Consider the following 13642-nt stretch of genomic DNA (forward strand, 5'->3'; position numbering starts at 1 on the left):
AGCCATACATACTGGCCTTTCTGCTGTTCTTTAAATGCCAGTCATACACCTCTCTCTGGTTCTTTCCTCTCATACCTCTTTTTCTGGTATGCTTTCTCCCGAGGTATCCACCTGGCTTGCTCCTGGTCTTCCTTTAGGTCTTTCCTCAAGTGTTACCGTATCATTAAGGGCTTCTGTGGCCACTCTAAAATTGTGGGTTACCTTCATTACACCCTGGCATACTCTAGTCCCCTTCCCATGCCTGATTTTTCACCGTAGCACAGAGGGAAGAACCAGGAAGAAACCTCTGGGGTCATCTTTTTGAATAATGGGTTCACTTGAACTGGAAAGATTGCCAGATCCACCTTGGGGACTTGAGTGCCCATTCATTCAGACGTCTCCCGATACACAGTGCCGGGACTGCTAGGTTGTTTCAGTGACTCAGTTTTGGGAAGTGCATGGCAGCTCAGGGTAAGATGATTTCTGATGAAAGGAACTAAAAAGCACACCCGTAAAGCCCTTCCATCGCCTAGTTAATCTGTAGTAATTTTCCAGGACAAAGTAACTTCTTGAGTCTGAAAATTTAGAGTGGGGTCAAAAGGGTCAGAGCCATAGCAGAGATCATTATCATAGGGGACAGGGCTTCTCTGTAATTCTGGTGATTATACAGGTTATCCTGATCCTTTGCTCACCCAAGATTTATCTTCTTACTGGAGATTAGAGTAAAGGTGTGTATAAAAAAGACAACAATACCGCAAGTAGAAGAATCAACATAAATGGAATCACTCCAGATCTCTCTTTATTACAGAAAGGGCGTTCTATTTTCCACCGGCCAGGAAGGCTGTGGAGGTGAAAAAAAAACTACAAGAGCCTTTGCAACTTCTCGTTAAGTAAGTTTTCTGACACATTGGCAACTAGTGATTAATTTCTGTGTTAGAAGATAACATTCCTATAGAGATTTGCTGGAAATAGAGATGCTGTCCATGCTTGATTAGACATTGCTTAAGGAATGCTGAGGCACACTGTTGCCGTCTCTTATTTCTGGCTATTTTGGTATCGCTGTTATATTTATTTTACATAGCTTCAAATTCAGTAGAATTGATGGAGCCCATTTCACAAAACCCGTCCCTACCAAAAACAGGAATGAAAAAAAATAAGGCTATAAAGTGCATCTATGTATGCATGTGTGTATGTGAGCAAGAGAAAATGAGGGTGAAACAGACTAGGAATAGTGGAGATATACTGTTGCTTTTGTAAATGCTTTCTGCTCTACAAGGAAAGACCTGCAAGGGAGATACTGCTCCGTATAAGCTTCTAAGAACATTGACCTATGTCAGCTGGTTAAAACTTTCAGGGCATTAAAGACTAAACTAAAACTAAACTTTGCCATTATCCAAGCCCTTTAACAGCCCCCCCCCCCCCAAAAGCCTTGATTTTGATACCTATCCATTCATCCAGTACACGTGATGAGCACTTACTCTGGTCCGGGCACTGAGAAAACAGACAGGAACAGTCGCGGTCTCTTGGAACATTCAAGTCTCATAAGGAGAGGTCTTCTGAGCCAGGATCAAAAGGACAGACTCATCCAATGCTACATACTTATGCTGCCTATTTCCTTTCATACTCCATGGGGAGTAGAGAGTAACAGTAGCAGTACCTCTCCCAAGTGGTCACATTTCCGCTCACGCCCATTTCCTTGGACATCATTCATAAATCCAACTGTAAAAGGCACGGCTTGGTTGCCGTTCAGTTATTTCCTGAAGAAACGCTTTGCTGGCACACAGCCCACTGATGCCAACCTCAATACTGCCCAGTCAGCATTTCATTATTCAGATGCTAGTTTTTTGAGTACGCGTTCAGGCCCCATGCTGTCTGCCAAAAACTGTGCTAATTTACTTATTTCAGCTAAATAAAAAAAAAAAATCATTTAAAAAAGGATGATTGAATTTAAGAATTATATTCCTCAGAGAATTAGTAATGCTTTGCTGTATCCCTCAGGCCTCCATGTACTTAACTTCCCCTTGTCAATGTTATTATGAATAGACTAATTCAATAATGAGATCATTCCCCATAAGAGCGACCAAATAAATGCAGTATTCAGTCACACCTGGTTTCCCTAATCTGAGCAAGGAAGGCTTTCTACCAAATTTAGCCTAAAATAGGGAATTTAATGAACACACACACACACACACACACGCAAGAAGGAAGAACAAGACAGGAGGAAGACAGAGAAGCAGAGGAACAGGTGGCAATGGAACAAATGGGAGTGATAGATTGGAGAAGAAAAGTTAAAAATGAAGATATATGGTTATATGCTTTCCAAACAAAGATCCTAGCACATATGTCTTAATACCTGTCAAAGTAATGTAATATTTCATCATCCTTTGAAATGTCTTCAGAATTGTTTCAAATTTTCTAGAACTTCTCGAGGAATCCAAAAGTCAAGTGAAATGGCACAGAAGTACTAAATGTTAGGCAGGAGAACTCTGCACTATTACAAACAAATGACTTTCTAGCCATAAGGGAGTTTGTGGAATAATTCACCAAGGTACAAACAGCAGTAATGCACCACGGTACGATAATCATTCATCCTCTGCAAAACTGTTTTCACTTTCACTGAAGCTCCAAAGGTCTGATGATTTAAGCAAGGGAGAGCCGGCGTTGAGACCACACGAAGAGAGAATAAAATCACCTCTTAAATTTGAAAAAGTGCATTATAAAGAAACATTAAAAACTGAGATCAGCAAACCTAGGACAGAGAAAGGAAGAGTGCGATTTAAAAGAAGAGCCTTCAAGGACATGAAGGGTGGGCATGGTTGACAATGAGCCCCCACAACGAACATGAGAAGAGAAGACGGGTTTCAACTGGGAAGAGAGAACAGATGAGGAAAAAGATTCATGGACACATACACTCAACCCTTGTTAGGTATAATGAGAGAAAAAAAGGGAAAAAATCCTAAAGCTTAAAAAATTTGCAAATGATTAAATAATGCCTAATTTATGCCGTGGAGTAAGTGTTCAGGTATTAAACGTGATACCGCCGACCCTTGAACAGTGTGGGAAGGTAGGGGCGCCAACCTCCCACACAGTCACAAATCTGTGTATAACTTCTGACTCCCCGCCAGAAAACTTAACTACTAACAGCCTACTGCTGACCAGAAGCCTTACTGAGAACACAAACAGTTGATTAACACATATTTTGTATGTTATACATTTTACATATTATTTTTATATACATAAAACACTGTTTTCAAAGAATAGTACTGATATGGGAAAATGCAGTTAAGCAAATATAAAATTACATTAACATAGTTCCAATTTTGTAAAAAGAGAAATTGCCTGCACGCATAGTATGAAAATTCACTTGTATACTTAGCACAGGCACAAAAGCCAGGAGAAATAACGCCCAATGTCAAAGTCTCTGGATGAAAGTCTTAGGAGTAATGTTTATTTTATTTTTTGTATTTTATGTCACAGATCTTAGGCAGTGAGCAAATATTACTTTCATAATAAGAAAAAAGTTACTGAAGTTTTGTAGTAAGAGCTTAGCTTAGACAAGAGGGAAAACTACCTGCTTAAGTGAGGTTAAGCATCCAACAGAATTGTATCGAATTACCTTCTCTAAGACTAAAGAACATCTAATTATTTCACTGTTTTTTTTTTTTTTTTTAAATTAACTTTTGCAGTACCGAGAATCCATTTTCTAAATGATTTTTACGGGCAATGGGATCTTGGCTTTGGTACAAGGGACTTCGCCCAATCTTTCCTCCTACCTTGCAAAATCCAGGTCTGCCTCCCGCGACATGGTGATGTTGGTCAAATTCTGCTGAAGGACAAAAATGTTTCTACACATCTTCTTGATGCCGGACTCGCTGATGCGCCTGAAGTACTGGGCACCATTAATGAGGATGCAGGAGATCAGGTGACCCAGGCCTGAGGGGCCAGCACACGTCGGTGGAGGGAAAAGAGAAGATAGATTAGTGCCACCCTGCATGAACTTACACATGAATATGGAAGGATTTCTCTCTTGTCATCCTCCACAAATTTAAACGACCAAAGAAAACATACCTGTGAGGGTTGTTGTGCCCACTGATCTTACACTTGTTCCAGAGTATTTAAATATTGTCCTAATAGTTAGATATGGAGAGGCTTTATGTAACATAACCTGGTAAATCCATAGCTCCAGCACTGCCATATATATCGTAAGCTGTCATACCAGGGGCTTAGAAAATATGCCAGGTTAGGGGCGCCTGGGTGGCTCAGTCGGTTAAGTGTCCGACTTCTGCTCAAGTCATGATTTCACGGTTCTTGAGTTCGAGCCCTGAGCCGGGCTCTGTGCTGACAGCTCAGAGCCTGGAGCCTGCTTCAGATTCTGTGTCTCCCTCTCTCTCTACCCCCTACCCCTCGCTCACACACACACTCTCTCTCTCTCTCTCTCTCTCTCAAAAATAAAATAAAAACATTAAAAAGTTAAAAAAAAAAAAAAAAGAAAATACTCCAGGTTGTTATAAACTACTCAAGAGCAGTGGGATTCATTTTTCTGCAAAGTGGTTTTGGAAGCAGAGATGAACACATGTAAATACAATGATTGTTTGCTTTCCTCTTCCTCCCACAAAAAAAGCCAGGGGTGTACTTTTGGCTCAAAAGTTGATTTGGAACCTAAAAAAGGCAAAAATAGAATAAGAAATTGATGCATGTGGGTTGCCATTTGTCAAAGCTTTTGCTAGAACTCGAAAGCTAGTCCGGCTTGTTACAAGCCGTCTACTATTTTTGTTATCTTCCCCTTCTAAAGGCAGAGTTCCTCTGTGGTGAAGGTTCAGATGGGAGCTCATGGCACCTCTTCAGGTTCAATGACTCCCACTATCTGCAAAATGAGTTTCCTCGTTTAGGATGAAGGTCAAAAAGGAGAGGAGGAACATTCTCTCTTGCTTCAGCTCCCCTCATCCAGTGTTGCTTCCAGACCACGAACTCACTTGTAGGTGTTACCATTTGAAAGTGAAGCAAAAGGCTTTTTACTCAAAGAAAAAGAAACACACACGTGGATTTTACATGTAAAGCCAGACAACTGATTGATGTGAAAAATCTCTGTAAGTCACGTTCTGGTGTGATTTTACTGAGCCCGTAACTTCAGGCATAATTTTATTCCACCATGGTAAAATGCAGTTTGCCCTTAGTGTAGGCAATGGGGGAGGGGGGTGCACTGTTTATAGAGAATAGCAAATAATAATCAATATATTAAATAAGTAAATTTATATTAATAAATATGTATAATAGATCGTAATAATAATTAAAAATAAAACCTATTAGAGGTTGTCTGCTTTACATTACCACTGTATACTGGTAATTTCAAATTAAGAATTTTTTAAAATGTTTATTTATTTTAATTAATTTTATTTTTTATTCAATATAATGTATTGTCAAATTGGTTTTCATACAACACCCAGTGGTCATCCCAACAGATGCCCTCCTCAATGCCCCTCTCCCCCACCCCCCATCAACCCTTAGTTTGTTCTCAGTATTTAAGAGTCTCTTATAGTTTGCCTCGCTCCCTCTCTGCTTATTTTTGAGAGAGAGAGAGAGAGAGAAAGAGACAGAGCGCAAGCAGGGGAGGGGCAGGGATAGAGGGAGACACAGGATCTGAAGCAGGCTCCAGGCTCTGAGCTGTCAGCACAGAACCTGACACAGGGCTTGAACTCATGATCTGTGAGATCATGACCTGAGCCAAAGTCAGATGCTTAACTGACTGAACCACCTAGGTGCCCATGGCAATTTCATATAATACCTGTGGTAACATACTTTTTTCTGTCACACCAAAGAAGACTGGGATCCTGTCACCCCCACTCTCTACCCCTTGGGAAATTCCGTATTACACCTTTTCGATTTGGAAAGTGGTGTCACGGAGAAATAGCTAGAGCTTTTTAAACAGAAGGTCTCCAATTTATGGTTTCTTAAACCCTATTCTACATCAGTGTGTTATGCTCATATTTCAAGAAGATGTCGCTACTCATCAGGATTAGATGTTAAGAAATGGCTGGGAAAAATGAAACAGAAAGTCTGGGAACTGCAAATGTTGATAGATAGGGCTTAGAAGAGCCCTGGTCAAGAGCAAGAAGGAAACTGTGCAGTGGGTGAGGAGTGACTTCTCCGATGGGCACCGCTGCGGCCCTTGGAGTGTCAGCACCATGCAAGGAACAGCTCACCTTTTAATCACTTAGACTTTTTGGCTTAAGTCTTTTAGCGATAGTTTCTTCTCAGAACATACCTCCATCTTTATGATACAATTTAGTGGGAAAATAAGATTTTTAGTTTCGGGGTCCAAATGTGCTGGAACATAACTGTTTTATAAAGTGAGCAATGACCCAGCATTTCTTTCCTGTCTCTGGGTTCCACGATTATTTGCACAGTGTACTTTCTTAATTATTTGAAATAACACTGGTTTAATTTTGAGAGACCTCGTAGATACTTTTGGCACCCAGGCCTACATACAAATAAACCAAAACAAGAAAGAAGGGAATATAGTTTGAAGTCCAAAAAGGGGTCCCTAGTGGGGGACTCCAGCATGAAAACTTATTTGGCTGGCATCACATATTTTGTTTTGTTTTTTTTCATTTAAAAAAAAAATTTTTTTTAAACGTTTATTTATTTTTGGGACAGAGAGAGACAGAGCATGAACGGGGGAGGGGCAGAGAGAGAGGGAGACACAGAATCGGAAGCAGGCTCCAGGCTCCGAGCCATCAGCCCAGAGCCCGACGCGGGGCTCGAACTCATGGACCGCGAGACCGTGACCTGGCTGAAGTCGGACGCTTAACCGACTGCGCCACCCAGGCGCCCCTGGCATCACATATTTTGAAATGTTGAAGGTGAATGCCTTTAGATGGAACTGTCTTTCATACCTTTCCTTGCTGGCCTGCCCCGAGGCATTCATGGATGCAGCCTTTCTAAAATCTCTGCTGATCAGAGGTTTCTGGTCTTTTCAGACAACAGGGCATTCTTTGAGAGAAACCTCGCCCTTTCACTGATAATCTTCGCCAATGACAGATCTTTCAGAGTCCTCTTCTCATTGTATATGTGTTTCTTTTTCTTTTCTTTTTTTAGAGCTTTTTAATTTTTGTTTATTTATTTTTAATTTGAGAGAGAGCACGCACATGTATGCACACGTGGGAGAAGGGCAGGGAGAGAACAGAGAGGGAATCCCAAATGGGCTCTGCGTTGTGGGGCTCGACCCCACAAACCTGTAAGATCATGCTCAAGCTGAAATCAAGAGTCAGATGCTTAGCCAACTGAGCCACCCAGGCATCTTGTTTCTTTTCCTTTTATGAACTCCTCTTGAGTGGGTCTCATGGCCCACTCTACATATTTACCCAATTCTTATGAGTGACATGTCAGGGAGGCAGCCAGACTGCCATCTATCTGCCTTATGTTGGATTAAATCTCATCAACCGGGAGCAGATGGCAGCCATATTGTTGTGCACCTAGCCATACACAGAGAAGCTAGGTATTGTGGCTTTAATCCAAAAAGAAAAGACAAGGAAAAAACCCCAAACAACTACAAGTTTTGAACTGCAAAAGTAGAGAGACACACACAAAAAACCCTTCACCCTTCCTTCCTCCCCAGATCCCAAGGGCAAAGGCAGGGTCTGACCTTCAAATATATATTGGAACTTATGCTGCTGAAGGCTGGCACTCATGGCCTCTTCAATGGCGCTGATGTCTTTGTTGAGCTTGACCACCAGAGGGTCATAATCCATACTTTCCACATTAGCGACAATGGCATAGTTCCCCTCCTTTGCAAGGGGGATGAGGTAATGGAAACAGTGAACCCTAAGAGAGGCAAGGATGGAGACAGCAGTTAGTAACACATTTTCCTGACGAAAACAATAATCTTCTTGTGACAGAACACCCAAACACTTAAGGCAGCTGTGGCTCTGTACATATTTATGTACTCCTCTGCTCATTCACTGGAAAGCCACCTAGCAAGTGAGAGATCTTGAGCAAGTCAGCTTCTGTGATCCTCACTTGCTTCATCTAAACATTGGGGATGAGGAGTAAATGAACTCTAAAATTCCTTTAAAAAAAAAAAAAAAGAAGTTTATTTTTGAGAGAGGGTAAGGCAGGCAGTGGGTGAGCGGGAGAGGGCTAGAGACAGGGAGACACAGAATCGGAAGCGGGCTCCAGGCTCCGAGCTGTCAGCACAGAGCCCGACGCGGGGCTCGAACTCACAAACCGCGAGACCAAGACCTGAGCCGAAGTCGGACGCTTAACCGATTGAGCCACCCAGGCACCCCTAAGATTCCTTTCAAAGACTGGATTATACACATACTGTGAAAAGCACTGTATCTTTCAGTGGATATTACTATAGTGAAAATGAGAGGCAGAGGTCACAGAGCTCTAAAGAGCAGGCTTGGGAATGAGACTACTTTGGTTTCAATTCCCAATTCCAACATGTTCTAGCTGTGTGATTCTGGGCAAGTTACTTTCTCGGTTTCCTTGTCTAGATGATGCCCACACCTACCTCATAAGGTGCTCGGAGGAGCTGGTGCACATAAAGAATACAGCACAGGCCTGGCACAAAGCAAGTGCATAGTAAGTGTTGGCTATCATTGCTATTATCATATTTATTATTATTCATCTATTACTTAAGTAAAATGCCAAAATAAACTTACTTATTTAAAAATAAAATTGTGCTCGGCCTTGGGAATGTGCGACACGATTTATGCCCTTAAACACTCCCTAGCCTAGTCGGGCAGACTGAGGAAAAAAAAAAAAAAAAAGAGAGAGAGACAGAGACCAAAAGAAGGCAGCGTCTCACTCAGAAGCACATGTATCCACGTGCCATGGAAACCTGCCACGGAGCGTCAGGAAAGGTTCACAACAGGAGGTGATACTTAAGTAAGAAAGATGATCTGAATGAGCTTGAGGAAGGAGTGCATTCCTCTGTTGACATGGCCTGATCACTCTGACCATGCACAGTTCTTAGGGTCTTTTTGGTAGTTACTGGTAACTGCCAAAGAAGTCTGAGATGGGTCAAGACTGGCCACTCCATAACCTTTGTGTTAAGCTGTAATGAAAGCACGTTTCAGTCCAAATAATTCGACCACACATATAGGCGTTTCTTAAAAAACCAAAACCAAAACCTTCCATCCGCTGGCAGGCACAGTTCGAACAGTCTTTCCTATAAGCTCAGTGAAGTCCTAATTATTGTTGTAGGTGCTCTGTCTGATCGTACCACGGGAGGTTCAGAGTCAAAATTCTGGTACCCTTAGAGTCTGCATTAAGTAATAGGAAATACTCCTAAACAAATGGCTGCAAAAGCCTTGGGCCTTATCCGTAATGCTGGATCTCTAGGCTTGGCTTTCATCTTTCTTTTTTAAAGTAAGGTTTACTGAGAAATAATGTATCAACAGTAAAAAAATCACCCTTTTTAGTGTATTTTGTAGTGTAGTTTTGACAAATCTACACAGTTGTACAATCGCCACTATGATCAAGTTATAGAACAACAGCATCACTCCTAGAGTTCCCGTGAGCCCCTCTGCAGTCAACCACTACCCATACCCCAAGGCTCTGGCAACCACTGACCTATCTAAGCTTCCTTCCTATAGTTCTGTCTTGTCCAGAGTGCCATATAAATGGAATCATAGAGTATGCAGCTTTCGGAGTTTGGCTTCTTGTGGTCAGCCTGAGGCATCTGTGATTTATCTACTTTATTGTTCATTCCTTGTGACTGCTGAGCAGATCTCCACCGTATGGAGGTACCACAATTTAACCATTCGCCCGTTGACATCTGGACTGTTTCTACTCTGGGGTGATATCACAAAAAGCTGCTTCGGGTACGGGATTTTGGGTAAATACAAATTTTCATTTCCAATGGGTAAGTACTAGAATCGCTGGGTCATGTAGATAAGTATATTTTAATTTTATAAGAAACTGCCAAACTGGGGCGCCTGGGTGGCTTGGTCGGTTAAGCGTCCGACTTCGGCTCAGGTCATGATCTCACGGTCCGTGGGTTCGAGCCCCGCGTCGGGCTCTGTGCTGACAGCTCAGAGCCTGGAGCCTGTTTCACATCCTGTGTCTCCCTCTCTCTCTGCCCCTCCCCTGTTCATGCTCTGTCTCTCTCTGTCTCAAAAATAAATAAACGTTAAAAAAAAAAATTAAAAAAAAAAAAAAGGAACTGCCAAACTATTTTCCAAAGGTGCGATGCCATTTCGCTTTCCTACCAGCAGCGTACGAGAGTTCCAGACGCTGAGCATCCGCACCAGCACCTACTGTCACCAGTTTTTAAAAAGATTTTAGCTTTACTGAGGTATAACTGATCTATAATACTGTGAGACGTTGTAAGTACACATCATGATTTGATATACACATTCCTTGTGGAAGGCTTTCCCCAGTCTGGTTAATGAACATGTCCATCACATATTTATTCTTTTTTTTTTTTTTTTTTTTTTTTTTTTAACAATGAGAAGTTCTACTTTTAGCATTTAAGAACATTTTAGCAATTAAGAACATTGTTAAGTTCTACTTTTAGCATCTTAACAAATTTCAATTATACAATACAGTGTCATCAACCATAGTCACCATGTTTTAAATTAGATTCTCGGGCCTTATTCAAACCTTATAGCTAAAAGTTTGTACCTTTACCAACCTCTATTTCCCCTAATCCCAGCCACAACTTTCCTATTCTGTTTCTATGACTTTGACTTTTTTTTTTTCAATTCTGCATATAAGTGCCACCATGCAGTATTTGTCTTTGTCACACTTAGTTCACTCTGCATAAAGCCTTCAGTGTTTGTTAGTTTAAAAAAAAATTAATAAAACACATCCTAATAGATGTGTACAGTGATATCTCATTGTGATTTCAAATTTTCAGTTTCCTAATGACTAATGATGTTGGGCATATTTTCATGTGCTTGCCTGCCATCCATATACCTTTGTGCTCGTAATTCTTGCCCAACTTTTTTAATGGGTTGTTTTGGGTGTTCTTTATATGTTCTGGATACAACTCCTTTATTAGATATGCATTTTACAAATATTTTATCTCACTCTTTGGCTTGTCTTTTCATTTTAGTGATGTCTTTTTAAGAATGGTTTTCGGGGCGCCTGGGTGGCTCAGTCGGTTAAGCGTCTGACTTCCGCTCAGGTCATGATCTCGCGGTCCGTGAGTTCGAGCCCCGCGTCGGGCTCTGTGCTGACAGCTCAGAGCCTGGAGCCTGTTTCAGATTCTGTGTCTCCCTCTCTCTGACCCTTCCCTGTTCATGCTCTGTCTCTCTCTGTCTCAAAAATAAACGTTAAAAAAAATTAAAAAAAAATGGTTTTCAATTTTGATGGACTTCAATTTATCATTTTTTTCTTTTTGGATGGTGTTTTTCGGGTCCTATGTAATAAATCTTGGCCTACACAAAGTCACAGAATTTCTTTCCCTATGTTTTCTTCTAGAAGTTTTATAGTTTTAGGTTTTATAATTTTGTATAGGATGTGATGTATTCTTATAACCTGCTCATGCAGGGGAATCTAAGTCTCTTGACTACCAGTTCATTTTCATTATCAGTGGTGATCTAATAGCTGCATCAACTAATGACTAATTTCGCCAACAAAAATTTATGCTGGCATTCATCTGCTAATTGGCAAGGTGTATAGTGTTATCAAGATACTAGTAACTGCACTGGTTGCAGTGCCCTCCGGAAGGTGACCCTTCTGATAGAATGAAAGTTGACCAATCTGGGGTGGGATTCATGACTAGGGAAATTGATGGCTACTGTGGTTGACATTTAAACTGAGCAGCTCTTAGCTGAAAATAAGATCAAGCCATCAGTGCTAAGGTATTTTTACAGTAAATTACAGATGACATAACTCTAGCAAGGGAAGACTCTGGACAAAGGCATGAGGGTGTGAATGAAGGTTGGTTTTGAGGAATGACAAGTGGTTCCTTTTGGAATGCAGAGATCACATATGAAGACAGGGGCATGAGGTGAGCCTGGGGACATGGGTAGGTCATTCAGCTTTGGAGGCCATCTAAGGATTCTGGGTTTCATCCGAGAACGGCTTCCAGGGAGCCTTAGGAGGTGGGAGCCTTAGGATTTTAAGAGGTGGAATGATATAATCGGATACAAGCTTTGGCAAGATCACTCTAGCACAGTACAACGGGTGGGCTGATGGTGAAGAATGGGAGCAACTGAAAGGAGAGAGACTGCTTGGGACATTCTCCTGAATTGGAGGGGAGCGCTTCTACGATCCTGAAGTGAGTGGCAGAAGAGAGAAGTAAGACGGCTTTAAGGTACGCTCTTCCTCTCCCCCAGTGATTAGAGGTGAAAAAGAAAACAGTCGCTGGCCAGTGTCAAATTCAAAAAGTGTTTTCTTTGGATTCTGGCATGTTGTTGCTGACCTTAACACGACCTTGGCATTAAGGTTTTCTGCAAATATTGCTGATTACACAGCAGGGTGGTTGATTTTCAGAAAGTGCACACTCAGGATCCCAACAGTGACAGGCGATTGCTGTCGAACCCACTTAGAGCCCTCCTGATGGCGAGAGAAATCAGCCGATAAAGGTGACATTCTTGGCATCTTGGACTCAAATGGCAACTTAATTTTCTTCTTCTAAAGTTCAAATAGGAAAAAAAAAAACACCACCTCAACAATTTTAAATGGTCTCACCATGTCTTTCATTTCTTGGGGGTGTCATTTGCCTTAGGCTTCAAACTGTGGAAAGGGGCTGATTATTGGTTAAATGTGACCGAAAGTGACGCAGGTAAAATGTCAAATGCTCTTTGGACGGGTCCTTAAATGCAGAACCGACTGGATTTGAGAACACTTTCTGGCTTGAACTTTAACATGTTACAGAAAAATACAGGCTACGGATATAAAAAAAATTTGGTGAAAAAGACACACTTGGGCGTTTAAAATTGTTCTGGACTTCTTGCTAGCATTTTCCATACTTTTTTTTCCCTGTTAATTTCTGTGGTGCTATCTTATTTCAGTGGCTTCTGGGGTAAAAGTACCAGAGACAGTACCTAACCAGGCACTTCTTCATTGCACCAGCTCCTGAGTGACAGGGCCTGAGTTCTAATTCTCTTGTATGGCAGGATGGGAACAAAACAAACACTAGCAGATTCTGGTGACAAGGGTGATGCTGGGCATGCATCTCTGTACTTCTTAGACAGCATATGGTGAAAACAGAGTCTCCAAACCAATTCATTTTCTTGAAAGGGCAACAGGTTTTGGTTGGAGAAATAGCACGTGTTTTATCGAGGCTTGATTTCAAACCAGCTAATTCGCAAGAAGCATTCAGGTTTTTATTGAGCACCTAATATGTAGCAGGACTGTTCCAGGTTCTGGGGCCACAGGAATGAACAAGGCACACCTGATTCCTGCCTTCTGGGAGCCGAGAGTCTCTTCCACGGTCACGCGCTGTGGATATCCAGAGCGCTCAGCAGTCTCCTTATTTCAGCATTATTATAGGACCGTGTACGGATCCTATACGTACGGCCTATTGATATAGTGTCATCAACCGTATAAACAGATGCACACAAAAATGCACATTCCTGTGACGAGGAATGAAGTGTGTCCACATTCATTATCTGAGCCATCCATGGAGCTTTCTGCCTAGTGTCACCTACCATACTTTCAAAGGGACAAAGACAATATGGAGCACATTCATAAGAAAGCAACCTGA

General features: G+C 41.7%; 1 protein-coding gene across 1 annotated transcript in view; it reads right to left on the bottom strand.

The window, feature by feature from the left end:
- Window positions 1–13642, bottom strand: part of EXOC4 (exocyst complex component 4) — a 765046-nt gene that overhangs the window by 54292 nt on the left and 697112 nt on the right. The window contains exons 16-17 of the mRNA XM_025930053.2: window positions 7622–7800; window positions 3753–3912 (exon numbers count right to left, since the gene is read on the bottom strand). Of these exons, the coding sequence (XP_025785838.1) occupies window positions 3753–3912; window positions 7622–7800 (339 nt within the window). The remainder of the gene's footprint in view (window positions 1–3752; window positions 3913–7621; window positions 7801–13642) is intronic.

The sequence above is a fragment of the Puma concolor genome, chromosome A2 (assembly GCF_028749965.1).
Source record: "Puma concolor isolate L17-30 chromosome A2, mPumCon1.1.hap2, whole genome shotgun sequence".
NCBI classification, from domain to species: domain Eukaryota; kingdom Metazoa; phylum Chordata; class Mammalia; order Carnivora; family Felidae; genus Puma; species Puma concolor.